The sequence below is a fragment of the Bombina bombina genome, chromosome 6, assembly GCF_027579735.1.
Source record: "Bombina bombina isolate aBomBom1 chromosome 6, aBomBom1.pri, whole genome shotgun sequence".
Taxonomy (NCBI): Eukaryota; Metazoa; Chordata; class Amphibia; order Anura; family Bombinatoridae; genus Bombina; species Bombina bombina.
This window is the reverse complement of record NC_069504.1, coordinates 1,097,711,047-1,097,729,597: the sequence shown is the minus strand read 5'-3', so window position 1 is coordinate 1,097,729,597 and position 18,551 is coordinate 1,097,711,047. Positions and strand designations below refer to the sequence as shown.

The following is an 18,551-nucleotide window of genomic DNA, read 5'->3' as shown; positions in this document are numbered from 1 at the left end:
GTGTTTGCGATGTGGGGGGGTCCTCGGTTTAGGGGTTAATAGGTAGTTTATGGGTGTTAGTGTACTTTTTAGCACTTTAGTTAAGAGTTTTATACTACGGCGTTAGCTCATAAAACACTTAACTACTGACTTTTAAATGCGGTATCAGTCTTGACAGTAGAGGCTGTACCGCTCACTTTTTGGAAGACTCGTAATACCGGCGTTATGCAAGTCTCATTGAAAATATAGGATACGCAATTGACGTAAGTGGATTTGCGGTATTTTCGAGTCTGACCAAAAAAGTGAGCGGTACACCTGTCATTTCAAGACTCATAATACCAGCGGGCGTTAAAAAGCAGTGTTGGGAACTCTCAACGCTGCTTTTTAACCCTAATGCACAACTCGTAATCTAGCCAATGGTTAACACTGTTTTTTTTTTATATTTTTATTGAGGTAAAGTTTGACACATAAACAAAGTATTAAAGCATTCCACAATTACTGTTAAGGATAACAGGTTACAAAGCTCATCATACAGAAAATAAGAATGTAGACATTGGTAATGACAATTGGCAAAACAACAAGGTAACAAATGAATATTATGCTATATAAAAACATAGTGTGAACAGGTCAATGAAAGGCTAAGCCTTCCCTCTCGCTTAAAATGCCACTCTTGGACCCCTGATCAAGTAAAGAATTTGCTGTTACAGAAGGCTATCTGCATTAGAGAAGACCTCTCATGGGTCTTATGTTTACTTCAGGTTTTAAGATTTGATAAGACTATAACTGAAAGTGCAAAATACAAATAGTGTCGTAACTGTGGATTGAAAATACAAAGATATAATGGGCTCAAACATCTGCCACTCAAATAACAGACAGCTAAAGTCAAAGCCAAGATCTTGCCCAAAGAAAGCACGACCCTAGCTCAGTAGATTCCTTATACGATAAAAAATGGGAAAAAGGCGGGTCTGATGAGAAGTTAGCTTAAAGCACGTGCTCATGAGATAGGGCTTGCAATTTAGTTCTGGGTTTGAAATGTACTAGACGTGATATGTGGTACTCTGTCCTTCAGGCAATGCCATAAATACAGCAAGGTTAGGTGAATCTCGCTTTAGCTGTGTGGTTAGAGCGAAAACGGCTATAGTGGTGCACAAATGCTAATAAGAAGTTATGAGTTTACTAGTATGCAGTGCGGTAGAGAAAACAATGGGCAATACTGGTTCTTAAGTCATGTAAGGCGATACTGGCCAAAGCCGTAGGGCTGGGGAAATTTAAAGGAGACATATGCGAGGATCTGTTGAGATAGTAGTATAATGTCCTCAATTGGGAACTATTCTAGAATTTGTCATATACAAATAGTTGCTCTCTTCTCTTTCCCCTCCCTTTTATTTTAACCAGAAGACTGAGAGCCTGCCACAAGGGTATGGGCCCTATACCCCGTGGAGGGAAACCCAGTACATTATTCGTAAAAGTAGCGGAAACTAATCTTTATCAGTCTAATAGTTAATAGTCTCACTAGGGGAATGCATACCAAAACGTGGCCTCTTACCCCATTGCTATATACACTAGTGATAAGCGCTTCAACAAGAGATAAATAATATCGCAAATGACCTACCTTATAGGCTAAAGGACTTAGGTTAATCTAGATCTGTATAGGAAAACACAAATAACCACAAGATGGAAGCCCATATCCCTTTTATGGTATATCAGAGATAGTGAGAGAGCTCATTTCTAAAGGCTAGCTAACTATACTTATTGAAGAGGCCATGTCTTAAGGGGATTAATAGGGAGAATACTGAGAGCAGGCGGAAGCTAAAAGCTCCAGTGGAATAGGTAGACATCGTATCTAGTGTCCCTCCGGAGGCCCCCCCGAAAGCCCCCAGAACAACACACCGGCAGGAAGATATGGCATCCTGCCATTGCAATGCTTGCACCTAGATCCACAGGGTCCCTACAATAGCTAAAATTACATATACTATGCAACTCAGTGAGACATACATGTGACAGTAGATGGTGTAATCCAGCAATCATAATCACACATTAAAGACATTTGTTGACAGTACATCAGGAACAAACTAAATAAACAATGAGTTAGAAACATAACAAGGTATTAAAAAAAAATGCTCATGCAAACACCTTTTAAACTCTGCAGAGAAAAAGAGAAAGAAAAAAAAGAGCAACAGTCATGTCACCTGACTGTGTTTCCAGCCCCATACATTTGGGAAAGTTTGTTAGTCAGTAACGTCTCAGAGGGAGCATAAGAGCTCTTAGACCTGGGGGCTATAAGAAAATAGAGTCAAAGTAAAAAGGGGATCATAACACATATTTATTGTCCCCCACTCAGGCTCTAGCCAATTCCTGTGCGATTGAGACGGAACCGGTGTAAAAAGTTCCTGCAATCATGAAAGTTAAAAATGTCCCAAGAGCCGGGAATACACAGCAGCGGTGCTGCAAATGAGTAAGCCTCTTTAGATCCCGTGCCCTTCCTTCTTTCAGATCTGTCTGTTAGATTCAGAGTTAGCAGCGCTCTTGGCAAGCACCCTCCGGGAAGCATGCAGCTTGCTTGCCTTGTATGCCAATGTAGTGCTTTTGTTTTAGTAGCCGCCATTTTAGCCGCCTGTATAATCCGGCCTTTCCGTTTGTGTATAATCATCCGATCAGGGCCAGCAGCTTGTTTTCTGTGTGCTGTTTTTATAGAGTTAACCTTCTTAGGCAGCATCCCATGCCTCTGTTTTCTTTGAATATGCGGGTATTGCAGTCTCTTGATAATTGCACACTTTACAACTTTGCTTGGGATCCTCACTTTAGTATGTGTTCCCTTGTAAGCGGTATGACTATCTCTTGCCAGCTCCTGGGTTATAATCATGCGTAAGTGACTTTCTAGGGTCCGAAAGTGCTCCGCTATTAGTAATCTAATATTAGACCCCCAAGCTTCTACTGACTCCATAACGGATGAAATAGCTCCACTGTGTATCCGGACTGTCATGGCTTACTTGACAGCGATTAGTATGAGGGCTAATAGAGTGGCAGTATGTTAGCCGCTTAAACTGATTGACACAAGAGTGAGAGTTTTTAATCCTATTACAGGATCTCGTAACCCCGGAGTTCGGGGGGGGGGGGTTATTATACGGCAGCCCCAGACCTACGCTCCATAACCTCCACAGGGTCCCCTTATGTTACTTAACTCAGTGCGTGGATGCAGTAGTTTGCAAAGATGGCTTCCAGGGCTATGAAGAAGTCTGTTGTGCAGCTGACTCAAAGAGCGTAGGCAAAAACACTGCCAGAACCTCCACTTTGAAGGTATATCCATTCTCAGAGATGTATATCTGCTCCAAAGCAATAAATATTATATCTTTGCTATAGTTAGATTGTGAAAATAGGTTCAGAAACAGAGAGCTTCATGAAGACATGTCTTGCCGCTTTGAGTACAGGCTCCGCCCCCAGTTAACACTGTTTTAACCTGCCCCACTAGAATACCTAGTTCATTACGAAGAAGAATTGCAAATGATTCGAGAGCTAAGTTGAAAAGTAAGGGTGATAGTGGGCAGCCTTGTCTAGTCCCTTTTCCTAGTGTTGTTATCTGAACGTTCATAATTGATGAGAAGATTTGATACCACATTTTTATATAGAGTTTTTATCAGATTGAGACAATTCCCCTGGTAACCAAATGCTTCTAATGAAGAAAAAAGATGATCCCACCCAATAAGGTCAAACGCTTTTTTCAGCATCAACCGATAGGATAGCTATATCCGTTGTGTAGCTTCTACCCCTTCACTTTCTTTTATTCCAAAAATAATCTAGTACAGATAACACTTTGCAAATCTTTTTTGCTATATTTCTACCGGTCATAAAACCAGTGTGGTGTTCGTGAATTAATAAACCAAGATGTTTTTTGAGTGTATCCGCGATAATAATCATTACAATTTTAAAGTCGTGGTTGGGAATGGAAATGGGTCTATATAATGCCACATTTTGGGGGTCCTTATCTTTTTTAGGAATCAAAGTAATTGTAGAGTTTGTAAAGTATTGTGTATGTAGTTCATTTTTAACAAAATTACAAATTATACAGATGAAAATGTGGTGTATTAAGATCTTATACATTTCTGCAGGGAGGTGGTCAGGGCCTGGGGCTTTGTTTAATTTATTTATTTTAATCTGTCTGGAGACTTCTTCCAATGAAATAGGTCTATTTAGTTCCTCAAGATCATGGTGGGAGATTTTAAGAGTTATAAGTTTAGAGTTAGACCAAAAGAGATTTTTATTCTGCAAGTTTATATTATCTTTAGTAGATATCTTTATAATGATCAAAAAAAGCTTTCCTAATTTCCTTAGGATCTGTAACTATCCTGTCATCTTGCCTCAGCGTAGTGCCTATTAAAAGAAATTTGTACCTATGTATGTGGGTGGTCAGTCCTGATTTGATATATGTTTTTACTTACTTTTTATGTGTGGATGGTAATGCCCATAGTTTTTTAACAATATATAATAAAAGTTATTTTTCTATATATTTAATAATCCCCCCCTTTTCCAACCGCTATATAGTTAGTAACCACTTCTCAAACACAAGTGTGTCACACAATGCTTCTTTCTCAACTTTATTAAACATTAACTATTTGGCATTAGGCACTGCCCGGCTAAGGCTACATAGGCTTACCTTAGGGGGATCCCTTTTTGAGAAAGGGTTATTTACCCTTTCATCCCTGGATTTATCTCCTCCTTGTTTATCTAGTCTATTTACACAATAGTAAACTAACCCTGGAAGTTGTATGACATCATGCTAGATAAGCTTCCTGTAGAGACCACAGACTCCTTCCTTGTAGGGCTGTAACAGAAAGTAATGGACACTGCAAAAATGAAGTTTAAAAAATATATAAAAGGTAAAATCCATTTAAATAGATTAATACATATTGTAATGATTTATATTAAGTATATGCCATATGTAGTTCTATGATAACTTATGTTTGCTTGACAAGCATTGTTTGTTATGTCATAGGTCAGTCAGCCCGAGGATCGGAGACATTTTGCAGAAGTTGGCACCTTTTTTAAAGATGTATGCAGAGTATGTGAAGAATTTTGACAATGCCATGGAAAATGTCAAACTATGGATGGAGCGGTCGGCACAATTTAAAAATGTCATTGAGGAAATACAGGTAAAAAAAGATATTCATAAGTCATAAAACAGTCATTTCAATGTGGACCTCTTATGCTGTGATGTAAGTCACATACTGGTACCTCCAAAATATTTTGTCCAACCACTGTATAGTCTGATCCATTATATATATGTATATATATATAGCAATTGGAGGTTCCAAACTTTAGCGCTTGTAGAAAGGGAGTAACATAAAAGGGAGAACAGTTTATGGTGCAGTATAACTATACTGATTTACAGCATGGTATAAAGAAAAAAACTTTTTTGTTGCTCACCTTTTGGCCTCAGAGTCTGTGAAGTATATGAAGTGTCTTTGCTTCTCCTCTGTGGAGTATGGTAGTTATTAAATGCCAGTGATGATTAACATCTGTGAGTACCAGTAGAAAACTTCCTTTTCAGGTAATATAATATCACTATTAGAGAGGCACAATAAAGGACTTCCCCTCTCAGGGGTATGGTAGATGCCTTTCAATCAATAAATGAAACAGATGCCAATGGTTGATGCAAATAAAATATCCTTTATTTTAGCACAAAACAACCAGTGTTAGTGCTAGTGATTAAAAAGTCTCCGGATGGTGTAGAGTTAAAAAGTCTATGCAAAACTTTGGGGTATTTTCCTTCCCAAATTGGCTGTGATGTTTAATGCCTAGAATTTGCACAAACAGTTTTGTAGAATCCTTGGTGATCTGTGTTGATTTCCCTTTTGTTAAGAGTTACAGTTCCGTTTCGAAAATGAGGACAATAACGATTGTCGAAGATGCCTGTGCAGATTTTAGAATAGGTGAGGTAGTTTTTAACCTCCACAGGTCTTTCCTTCCTTTGGATGGCGTTGGATACATTTGTGCTTGACAAGTCATCACCGTTTGTGCAAATTCTAGGCATTAACCATCACAGCCTATTTGGGAGCCTAAACAAATGTACCTCTTTTATATATATATATGATTTTTTTTTGTATTATTTTTTTTTAAGCAAATACTGTGTCTCAAAATAAATAATGTTAATAAGATCCTTATTTGTTACAGAAAGATGGAAAGTGTGGGAGTCTTACCCTGCAGCATCACATGTTGGAGCCTGTGCAACGCATTCCGCGATATGAAATGCTGCTAAAGGATTATCTCCGCAAACTGCCACAAGACTCGCTTGACCGCAGAGATGCAGAAAGTATGTATACTGGTAGTTTGTACTGGGAACTGCTTCCTCTTAATATTCTGAACGGTAAATAAGACTACAAGGATCACCCAACAGTCTGGTATTTGTTTGGCAGTTATCCTTACCTGAGAACAGACCATCCAATCAGAATTACTTTCTTTCATGTAATTAGCAAGAGTCCATGAGCTAGTGACGTATGGGATATACATTCCTACCAGGAGGGGCAAAGTTTCCCAAACCTTAAAATGCCTATAAATACACCCCTCACCACACCCACAATTCAGTTTTACAAACTTTGCCTCCGATGGAGGTGGTGAAGTAAGTTTGTGCTAGATTCTACGTTGATATGCGCTCCGCAGCAAGTTGGAGCCCGGTTTTCCTCTCAGCGTGCAGTGAATGTCAGAGGGATGTGAGGAGAGTATTGCCTATTTGAATGCAGTGATCTCCTTCTACGGGGTCTATTTCATAGGTTCTCTGTTATCGGTCGTAGAGATTCATCTCTTACCTCCCTTTTCAGATCGACGATATACTCTTATATATACCATTACCTCTGCTGATTTTCGTTTCAGTACTGGTTTGGCTTTCTACAAACATGTAGATGAGTGTCCTGGGGTAAGTAAATCTTATTTTTTGTGACACTCTAAGCTATGGTTGGGCACTTTGTTTATAAAGTTCTAAATATATGTATTCAAACATTTATTTGCCTTGACTCAGAATGTTCAACTTTCCTTATTTTTCAGACAGTCAGTTTCATATTTGGGATAATGCATTTGAATTAATCATTTTTTCTTACCTTCAAAAATTTGACTCTTTTTTCCCTGTGGGCTGTTAGGCTCGCGGGGGCTGAAAATGCTTCATTTTATTGCGTCATTCTTGGCTCTGACTTTTTTGGCGCAAAAATTCTTTTCCGTTTCCGGCGTCATACGTGTCGCCGGAAGTTGCGTCATTTTTTGACGTTATTTTGCGCCAAAAATGTCGGCGTTCCGGATGTGGCGTCATTTTTGGCGCCAAAAGCATTTAGGCGCCAAATAATGTGGGCGTCTTATTTGGCGCTAAAAAATAAGGGCGTCGCTTTTGTCTCCACATTATTTAAGTCTTATTTTTTCATTGCTTCTGGTTGCTAGAAGCTTGTTCTTTGGCATTTTTTCCCATTCCTGAAACTGTCATTTAAGGAATTTGATCAATTTTGCTTTATATGTTGTTTTTTCTCTTACATATTGCAAGATGTCTCACGTTGCATCTGAGTCAGAAGATACTACAGGAAAATCGCGGTCTAGTGCTGGAGCTACCAAGCTAAGTGTATCTGCTATAATTTTTGGTATCTGTTTCTCCAGCTGTTGTTTGTATTGCATGTCATGACAAACATATTAATGCAGATAAAATTTCCTTTAGTACTGTTACATTACCTGTTGCTGTTCCGTCAACATCTAATTTTCAGAGTGTTCCTGATAAACATAAGATTTTTTTTTTTAAATCCATTAAGAAGGCTATGTCTGTTATTTCTCCTTCTAGTTTACATAAAAGTCTTTTAAAACTTCTCTTTTTTCAGATGAATTTTTAAATGAACATCATCATTCTGATACTGATAATGGTTCTTCTGGTTCAGAGGTTTCTGTCTCAGAGGTTGATGCTGATAAATCTTTGTATTTGTTCAAGATGGAATTTATTCGTTCTTTATTTAAAGAAGTATTAATTGCATTAGAAATAGAGGATTCTGGTCCTCTTGATACTAAATCTAAACGTTTAAAAAAGGTTTTTAAATCTCCTGTAGTTATTCCAGAAGTGTTTAATCTCCCTGATGCTATTTCTTAAGTAATTTCCAGGGAATGGAATAATTTGGGTAATTCTTTTACTCCTTCTAAACGTTTAAGCAATTATATCCTGTGCCATCTGACAGATTAGAGTTTTTTTGGGACAAAATCCCTAAGGTTATGGGGTTGTCTCTACTCCTGCTATATGTGCTACTATTCCTACGGCAGATAGTACTTAATTTAAGGATCCTTTAGATAGGAAAATTGAATCCTTTCTAAGAAAAGCTTACTTATGTTCAGGTAATCTTCTTAGACCTGCTATATTTTTAGCGGATGTTGCTGCAGCTTCAACTTTTTGGTTAGAAGCTTTAGCGCAACAAGTAACAGATCATAATTTTATAGCATTATTATTATTCTATAACATGCTAATAATTTTATTGGTGATACCATCTTTTGATATCATTAGAGTTGATGTCAGGTATATGTCTCTAGCTATTTTAGCTAGAAAAGCTTTATGGATTAAACTTGGAATGCTGATATGTCTTCTAAGTCAACTTTGCTTTCCCTTTCTTTCCAGGGTAATAAATTATTATCTCAACTGTTTCTGGAAGGAAGGGAACTTTTTTACCAAAGGATAAAAAATCTAAGGTAAATTTAGGTCTAATAATCATTTTCGTTCCTTTCCTCACAATAAGGAACAAAAGCCTGATCCTTCATCCTCAGGAGCGGTATCAGTTTGGAAACTATTTCCAGTTTGGAATATATCCAAGCCTTATAGAAAACCTATAGCCAGCTCCTAAGTACCCATGAAGGTGCGGACCTTATTCCAGCTCAGCTGGTATGGGGCAGATTACGTTTTCTTCAAAGAAATTTGGATCAATTCCGTTCTCAATTTCTGGTTTCAGAACATTGTTTCAGAAAGGTACAGAATTGGCTTCAGTTAAGGCCTCCTGCTAAGAGATTTTTTTCTTTCCCGTGTCCCAGTTAACACAGCAAAGGCTCAGCATTTCTGAAATGTGTTTCAGATCTAGAGTTGGCTGGAGTAATTATGCCAGTTCCAGTTCTGGAACAGGGGCTGGGGTTTTATTTTATCTCTTCATTGTACCAAAGAAGGTCAATTCCTTCAGACCAGTTCCGGATCTATCAATATTGAATCGTTATGTAAGGATACCAACATTCAAGATGGTTACTGTAGGACTATCCTGCCTTTTGTTTAGCAAGGGCATTATATGTCTACAATAGATTTACAGGATGTGTATCTGCATATTCCGATTCATCCAGATCACTTTTAGTGTCTGAGATTCTCTTTTTAGACAAGCATTACCAGTTTTGTGGCTCTACCGTTTGGCCTAGCCTCAGTTCCAAGAATTTTTTTCAAAGGTTCTCGGTGCCCTTCTTTCTGTAATCAGAGAACAGGGTTTTGGTATTTCCTTATTGGACGATATCTGGGTACTTGCTCAGTCTTCTCATTTTCGAAGAATCTCATACGAATCGACTTGTGTTGTTTCTTCAAGTTCATGGTTGGAGGATCAATTTACCAATCAGTTCATTGATTCCTCAGACAAGGGTAACCTTTTTAGGTTTCTAGATAGATTCAGTGTCTATGACTCTGTTCTTGTCAGACAAGAGAAGTTTAACATTGATATCAGCTTGTAAAAACCTTCAGTCACAATCATTCCCTTTGGTAGCCTTATGCATGGAAATTTTAGGTCTTAGGACTGCCGCATCAGATGCGATCTCCTTTGCTCGTTTTCACATGCGACCTCTTCAGCTCTGTATGCTGAACCAATGGTGCAGGGATTACTCAAAGATATCTCAATTAATATCTTTAAACCGATTATACGACACTCTCTGACATGGTGGACAGATCACCATCGTTTAGTTCAGGGGGCTTCTTTGTTCTTCCGACCTGGACTATAATCTCAACAGATGCAAGTCTTACAGGTTGGGGAGCTGTGTGGGGGTATCTGACGGCACAAGGGGTTTGGGAATCTCAGGAGGTGAGATTTCCGATCAATATTTTGGAACTCCGTGCAATTTTCAGAGCTCTTCAGTCTTGGCCTCTTCTGAAGAGAGAGTTGTTCATTTGTTTTCAGATAGACAATGTCACAACTGTGGCATACATCAATCATCAAGGAGGGACTCACAGTCCTCTGGCTATGAAAGAAGTATTTCGAATTTTGGTTTGGGCGGAATCCAGCTCCTGTCTAATCTCTGCGGTTCATATCCCAGGTATGGACAATTGGAAAGCGGATTATCTCAGTCGCCAAACGTTGCACCTGGGCGAATGGTCTTCACCCAGAGGTATTTCCTCAGATTGTTCAAATGTGGGAACTCCCAGAAATAGATCTGATGGCTTCTCATCTAAACAAGAAACTTCCCTGGTATCTGTCCGGATCCCGGGATTCTCGGGCGGAGGCAGTGGATGCATTATCTCTTCCTTACAAGTGTCATCCTGCCTATATCATTCCGCCTCTAGTTCTTCTTCCAAGGGTATTCTCCAATATTCTAAAGGAATGCTCGTTTGTCCTGCTGGTAGCTCCAGCATGGCCTCACAGGTTTTGGTATGCGGATCTTGTCCGGATGGCCTCTTGCCAGCTGTGGACTCTTCCGTTAAGACCAGTCTTTCTGTCTCAAGGTTCTTTTTTTCCATCAGGATCTCAAAACCTTAATTTTAAGGTGTGGAGTTTGAACGCTTGATTCTTGGTCAAAGAGGTTTCTCTGACTCTGTGATTGATACTATGTGACAGGCTCGTAAATCTGTATCTAGAGAGATATATTATAGAGTCTGGAAGACTTATATTTCTTCAGGATGGTTTAGATAAAGGTTTGTCCGCAAGTTTCTTGAAAGACAAATCTCTGCTCTTTCTGTTCTTTTTCACAGTAGGATTGCTAATCTTCCTGATATTCATTGTTTTGTACAACCTTTGGTTCGTATAAAACTTGTCATTGAGTCAATTTCTCCTCCTTGGAGTTTGAATTTGGTTCTGGGGGCTCTTCAAGCTCCTCCTTTTGAACCCATGCATTCTTTGGTCGTTATATTACTTTCTTGGAAAGTTTTGTTTCTTTTGGCCATCTCTTCTGCCAGAAGAGTCTCTGAATTATCTACTCTTTTTTTGTGAGTCTCCTTTTCTGATTTTGCATCAGGATAAGGCGGTGCTGCGAACTTCTTTTGAATTTTTTACCTAAGGTTGTGAATTCTAACAACATTAGTAGAGAAATTGTGGTTCCTTCATTATGTCCTAATCCTATGAATTCTAAGGAGAAATCATTGCATTCTTTGGATGCTGTTAGAGCTTTGTAATATTATGTTGAAGCTACTAAGTCTTTCCGAAAGACTTCTAGTCTATTTGTCATCTTTTCCGGTTCTAGAAAAGACCAGAAAGCTTCTGCCATTTCTTTGGCATCTTGGTTGAAATCTTTATTTCATCATGCCTATGTTGAGTCGGGTAACACTCCGCCTCAAAGGATTACAGCTAATTCTACTAGGTCAGTTTCTACTTCCTGGGCGTTTAAGAATGAAGCTTCGGTTGATCAGATTTGCAAAACAGCAACTTGGTCCTCTTTGCATACTTTTTCATTCAATTCTACCATTTTGATGTGTTTTCTTCTTCTGAAGCAGTTTTTGGTAGAAACGTACTTCAGGCAGTGGTTTCAGTTTGAATCTTCTGCTTATGTTTTTTCATTAAAATTTTATTCTGGGTGTGGATTATTTTCAGCAGGAATTGGCTGTCTTTATTTTATCCCTCCCTCTCTAGTGACTCTTGTGTGGAAAGATCCACATCTTGGGTAATCATTATCCCATACGTCACTAGCTCATGGACTCTTGCTAATTACATGAAAGAAAACATAATTTATGTAAGAACTTACCTGATAAATTCATTTCTTTCATATTAGCAAGAGTCCATGAGGCCCGCCCTTTTTTGTGGTGGTTTTGATTTTTTTGTATAAAGCACAATTATTCCAATTCCTTATTTTATATGCTTTCGCACTTTTTTCTTATCACCCCACTTCTTGGCTATTCGTTAAACTGAATTGTGGGTGTGGTGAGGGGTGTATTTATAGGCATTTTAAGGTTTGGGAAACTTTGCCCCTCCTGGTAGGAATGTATATCCCATACGTCACTAGCTCATGGACTCTTGCTAATATGAAAGAAATGAATTTATCAGGTAAGTTCTTACATAAATTATGTTTTTTCTCTAGTACCTACCTGTGCTGCTAAAGTAGAGCGATCCACAAATCCTGGCCTTTTAGTGTCCTTCGTGTATAGAAGAGAATTAAGGAGAGATTAAATCATTTTATATTGCAATCATGTTTAATGATGCATAGAAAATGACTTTGTAACAGGCTGACATTATTTATTCTGCTCCTTTTCCAGTAATGTAAATCTGTGTGTTTTCAAGTTCTCAGAATTGGAAGTGTACTGACTTTACAAGCCTAACCCTGACACATATTTGTCCATAATTAGCCTCAATAGAGATTTTAAAATGAAGTTTTGCTAAAACAAATGACAGTGGCAAGAGTTGTCTACTCCAGTAGCAGGTCCAGATTGTCTCCTCCAAATAAGGCAAGTGGTAGGGGGAGCTTTTCCATTGGAAAAAAAAAATAGCAGCAAACACGCTGTTAATGCATTCTAAAAGTTTTCTCATCCTGCTGGAATGTTACTTTATTGCTACACTACAGAAAAGTATTGTAATTACACATTATTATTTTTTTTATAGGGATAAAAGTCCTATTTGAAAAGCGGAATTAGAAGCATTTGTGCTAAATATATTTGTTTGGAAAATAAATTCTGCTAGAAGTTCATACAGAAAGAGAAGCGCTCGCTCAGGAACGAACAAAAGCTCAGTAGCTTGTTCTATTGGATTTATCCCCTGGGAGCAGGTTTCCCCCATTACCCTAAGGGAGCCTTCCCCAGGGTTATATTACAAATACATACAGAAAGAGAAGCGCTCTCTCAGGAACGAACAACAGCTAGAAGTTGTCATGGTAGAGCGTTACATATAATGTCACATATTTTGTACACACAAAAATACTTCTAATCGAATTTGAAATACACTACTGAACATTTTAAACCTCATTCTACAAGGTCCATTTACCAAAGTCTAGATAGACACGGTTCCAAGCCAGGAACTTGTCTGTTCAGTATCAAGGCGAGCAGGCTGCAAACAATTGCTGTGTAGCCACACCTCCTGCTCTTGCACATCGAATTGCATGAGAGCAGGGCTTGTCAATCATCCTGGTAGGATACAAACAGGATAATTGAACTTGCTGCTTCTTAACTTGCATTGCAGGTTTGCTTGAGCCTGTACTGCTGGGGCTTTGAAGCTGTGTCTGCAGATTCATAATCAGAGCTCAAAGTCACTTTAATTATTTGTGGAACAAAATTCTTTATTCAAGAGTGCTGAGACAATTTTCAAGCTTACAAGATTTCTAGTTTTGTGTGATTCTGTTTCCCATAGAAATGCATTAAACACAGTAGCACAATAAACAAATGCATGATACAATGCAATGCAATAACACTTGCAGTATATTTTTCAAAGTGTTCAGTTTCCTTTAATTTGCCTGTCCCCTTTATCATGTGATAGCCATCAGCCAATCACAGACTTGTATATGTATATACAGTGAACTCTTAAATGGGGGGAAATTACATTTTGATTTTATTGCCCCCGCTACGGGGAGTACAATGGGTTTAAGAACACTGACCAAACCTTACTTGTTCCTCTTTTAGAGTCCCTGGAAATCATTTCAACAGCAGCAAGTCACTCAAACACAGCGATCCGTAAAATGGTAAGTTTTAATTTGCGCTGGAGATTCTTAGCTCTGTGTACTGCCCTTGAAGGGGCAAAAAGAAAATTATATAATATGTTAGACTGAGCATTTTATTATTGCACTGGTGCTTGCACATCCCTACAAAGGTATTAAAGTCAGGCCCAGAGCAGCAATGCACTTCTGGCTCCTAGCTGAACACATATGGTCAGCTAATGACAATAGAAATATGTGTGTAGCAACCAATCACCAGCTAGCTCTCAGTAGTCCATTGCTGGTGCTGAGGATATGTACATATGCTTTTCAACAAAGAGAACAAATTCAATTTGCAAACAATAATTTTAATATTAAATGCTCTATCCGAATCATGATTTTTTTTAATTTTGACTTTCCCTTTAACCCCTTTAGCTGTCAGTTAGAGACAGAGCAAATAGGGCAATGTTGGTTTATTTTACCAGCCAGGACACAAAGGGAAAGGCCTATCAGATATAGTGACGGATGACTGGCTGAGATGATTGTGTGACAGAGATAGAATAGGTGACAGGGGGAGAGGAGACAGTCTGCAAAAAGCTAAGATGATATTGGTAACGGTGCAGTGCAACTAGAGAACATTTATACAGAGTGACGGAGTGCCCAGCGGAAGAAAGGAAAAGATTATGTAGGGAAGAGGGAGTACTATGGAAGAACTAGAGGCTGTAGACGATCATGGGCACGTACAAAAAGTGAAAGGTAATTACAGGGGATATTGTGAGAGTGGGACAGAGTATGGAAGATTATGGATAGCAGGTTCCAGGAGTAAATGCTTGGAATAGAGAGAATGTGAAGTAGCAAGAGACTGATGTCGCAGTGGGAGGAGCAACAGGCGCTATTTAGCTTGCAGGGGCAGCAGGCGGTGCAATGGGGGATACTCAGCACATATGTGGCTGGAGAGAAATCTGTGTTTTAAATATATATTTTACTACTTGAAAAAATAAGTGATCTGTATAACCTGCCGGTCTTCTGCATTCACTGCACTTCTGTAAACCTAACCTGCATCATTTCAGGAAAACTTAAAGAAGCTGCTGGAAGTCTATGAAATGTTGGGGGAGGAAGAAGATATTGTGAATCCATCCAATGAGTTCATAAAAGAGGGACAGATCCTTAAACTTGCTGCTCGCAACACGTCTGCCCAGGAGAGGTACCTGTTCTTGGTGAGTCTTGTAATGATCCTAATAGGGCTGTAGGAGATGCATATTCTTAAAAACAAAAAATAAAGGTTTAACTGATGATTAGTCATTTCATATATTTGTATTTTACTAATTTTTTAATGTCAGCACTCACTGTCATTATAAAAGTATTTAGTATTTTTATGTGTGTAACTATACAAGTCAGGGTTACAGTACTAGGCAGAAACTGTCATTGTAAACATCTATTAGTTTACATGGATATTGTAGAAAAAAAACCCTGTTTAAGCAACTTTGCAATATATTTGCTACTAAATATAGCTGTATTTAAAGATTAAAGGCAAAGACTAGTGTGTTTTTTTTTTTTTTTTTTTTTAATTCCATATAAATTATATTTGCATTTCTGCTGAAAAAAAGATATGGTGTGGTGACCCTGCGCTTTTTTTTCTAGAATTTCCCTTTTTTTGCTATATTTAGTTGTACTTGCTGCTTTTGTTTTCATTTGCATGTTTAAATCAAAAATTATTTCCACACATTGCGTTGACTTTTGATAATAGAATTTATATGATTTTTAGCACATTGTCTATTACATACACTAAAATAATTTGCATAACATGTAATTCCATTTACACAACATATTCCTCATACACAGAACAATAACAGAACCTACTCAAAGTAGCAGTTATTCTGGGTAATTAGGGACTGCGCTACGAGAAGAGTGTGTACATGGAACTAATATACAGCAAGATTACAAGTAGCGTGTTATGAGTTTTCCACGCGCAATGTGGTTTTTTTGCAATCAATTTCCATTTTGCAGGTATTACAAGTCTTGAAAAATCCATGTTTCTCTATGTATGCGTATGTATGTTAATATAAAATATCTGTCTTTGAGCCCTTATAACTTGTGTGCAATATTTTTTATAATTTTTATTAGACAGTACTTTGTAATGTAATTTTGAAGTGTTTTGTGAAACTTTTATGTTGCGGAAAACTTAACTACAGCTCTTCGAGCGCGCAAAGGATTGTTGCGTAAAAGGTGAATGCGTGGGCACAATCATGATTTATATGTATAGACATATGTTTAACTATGGAGATAATGAAAATATTTTACATTACAATCTTATGCAAATTAAACAATATCTCAGATGCATTTTCAATTCGATATTCGCATATAGATCTCGAGATATCTAGACATATATATATTAATTTACATAAGTAAATAGAAGATATTCCGTTGCGAAAACATTTTCGCAATATGAAATATTCACATTTTCATGTACACTTTTCAAGGAGAATACGTCATGGGCTTTGCGCAACATTTTAGTTTTTTTTTTTTTGTTTTGGGTTGTTTTCTATTTGTCTTCTCCCTTGACTTTTATAGGGAATACGTGAACGCGCACGCAGTTTGCATTACACAGCTTAACACGCGCGCAAAATACGTTCTTTTGCAACTTGTTATAGCTGCGCAAACCCAGAAGCGAAAAAGCCATAATGTTTTTGCAACTGATTTGTCGTGCGACTTGTAATCTTGCTCATAAATAAGTATGAGCATGGCTAAATTAGATGGGTGATCAAAAAATCCCTCAGGATGCATAACGCTCTGCTAATGAACACTTGGGGCTTCAGCCCAGTGTATCCAATCATAATCAAATCCCTACCTTGTAAAGAAAAGGGAGATAAATTGAACAAGCCTGAGGATGCATTCAAGATGCCAATGTTATTTTATAGGGGCATAAAACCCAAAACATTTCTTTCATGATTTAGACAGAGCATATAATTTTTAAAAAGTTTCCAATTTACTTCTATTATCAAATTTGCGTCTCATGTTATTCTTTGTTGAAGATACATAGGAAGTGTGCACATGTATGGGGCACTACATGACAGGAAATAGTGCTGCCCCCTAGTGCTCTTGCAAATGTATAACATGGTTGCAAAACAGCTGCCGTATAGTACTGCAGACACGTGCACACTCCTGATCGTACCTTTTTACTTCTTAACAAAGGATAACAAGAAAACAAAGAAAATTAGATAATAAAAGTAAAATGGAAAGTTGTTTAAAATTGTATGCTCTGAGTCATGAAAGAAAAAAAATGGGTTTTATGTCCCTTTAAAGTGATGTAATTGTAGTAAGGACATCTAATGGCAGTTGGTGCAGATAATATGGCATTACACAATGGTGGCGATGTGCTTCTCAGGGAGCAGCCAGGTGATGGTGTCGGGTGTCTTGGGAGCTTGAAGGAAGCAAGTACAAAATAGTGTGACGTTACAGTCAGGTGAAAACCTGCACTAAATGTAACTATTAGGGATGCACCGATACCGATACTAGTATCAGTATCGGTACCGATACCAAGTATTTGCATGAGTACTTGTACTCATGCAAATGCACCGATACTTAAACCGATACCTCCAATTCCTACCCATATGTTACCTTGTAGCGTTTTTTCAAACTGCATGTTCCCATTTCATTTTAAACTGGAGTGGAGACTAAACTAAATTGTTTACTACTGTTCTGCCAATACAAATTGCTGTTATTTGTATTATTGTAGGAGAGATCACTGTACCTCGTTCAGACAAACCCCTGAAATACTGGGCAGTTAATAAACAGATTTCCAGCTCTGGCTAAAATCGCCCAAAAAAATCTTTCTGCCCCATGCAGTAGTGTGGAAAGTGAAAGACTGTTCAACTTAGAGTCGAACCTCCATACACGTCAGATTGATGTTATATAACAGCCCTACAACCCAATTGTATCACCCCTTTAAATTTAATATTTTATTGTAATATTTTTTATTTATAAACATGTTCAGTGAACTTTTTTATTATTTCATAATGTCTTTTGAATTGCAGTCCTTTATAATTACAAAGAAGGCATCTTAAATAATTAGTCTGTATTGTGCTTGGTAAACTGTCACATGACATTAAAAAAAAGTATCAGTAATTGGTATCGGCGAGTATTTGAAAACAAGTATCGGTACTTCTACTCAGTCATAAAAAGATGGTATCGGTGCAACCCTAGTAACTATAATGTGAATACTAAAAAGAGCCAAGTCAACTCAACAGCTCTTTATAATTGATACTGATTTGCTCTTGAGGAAGGTGGAGAAAGCCTCTGAAACGCGTTGATCTATTTTTAATTTTTTTAAGCAAAGCTGGAATTAGTATTTTTGAGCGTCCAGTGTCTTAAATAACGGTGTAAAATGTGTGACTACATTTAATTTAGTGCAGGATTTTACCCAATAGTATTGCATTATTCTCCTTCCTATCACTTTCCTTCATACAAAGATCCAAGAATTCTGTGGCTATATCGCTCTTGCATAAAAGACACTTTGCAATCTTGTGGTTTAAAAGGGGTTGCTGTGTAAAGTTTTAGCACAAAAAATCTTCTATATAAAAAGTAAAAATAAAAGCTTATTTTGGAGCACTAGATGGCAGCAAATAATGTTGCCATCTAGTACTCTTGCAAACTGCTGCCATCTAGTGCTCTTGCAAACTGCTGCCATCTAGTACTCTTGCAAACTGCTGCCATCTAGTGCTCTTGCAAACTGCTGCCATCTAGTGCTCTAGACACTAGAGATGTGCGTTTGTTTTTCAGACAAA

At 37.9% G+C, this 18,551-nt stretch overlaps 1 protein-coding gene across 5 annotated transcripts in view; it reads left to right on the top strand.

The window, feature by feature from the left end:
• The window catches only part of FGD4 (FYVE, RhoGEF and PH domain containing 4), a 374,120-nt gene that overhangs the window by 312,447 nt on the left and 43,122 nt on the right, over positions 1 to 18,551 (top strand). For all 5 annotated transcript variants that reach the window (XM_053719017.1, XM_053719020.1, XM_053719021.1 and 2 more), the window contains exons 7-10: positions 4,970 to 5,126; positions 6,148 to 6,286; positions 13,757 to 13,815; positions 14,838 to 14,984. In XM_053719017.1, the coding sequence (XP_053574992.1) occupies positions 4,970 to 5,126; positions 6,148 to 6,286; positions 13,757 to 13,815; positions 14,838 to 14,984 (502 nt within the window). The remainder of the gene's footprint in view (positions 1 to 4,969; positions 5,127 to 6,147; positions 6,287 to 13,756; positions 13,816 to 14,837; positions 14,985 to 18,551) is intronic.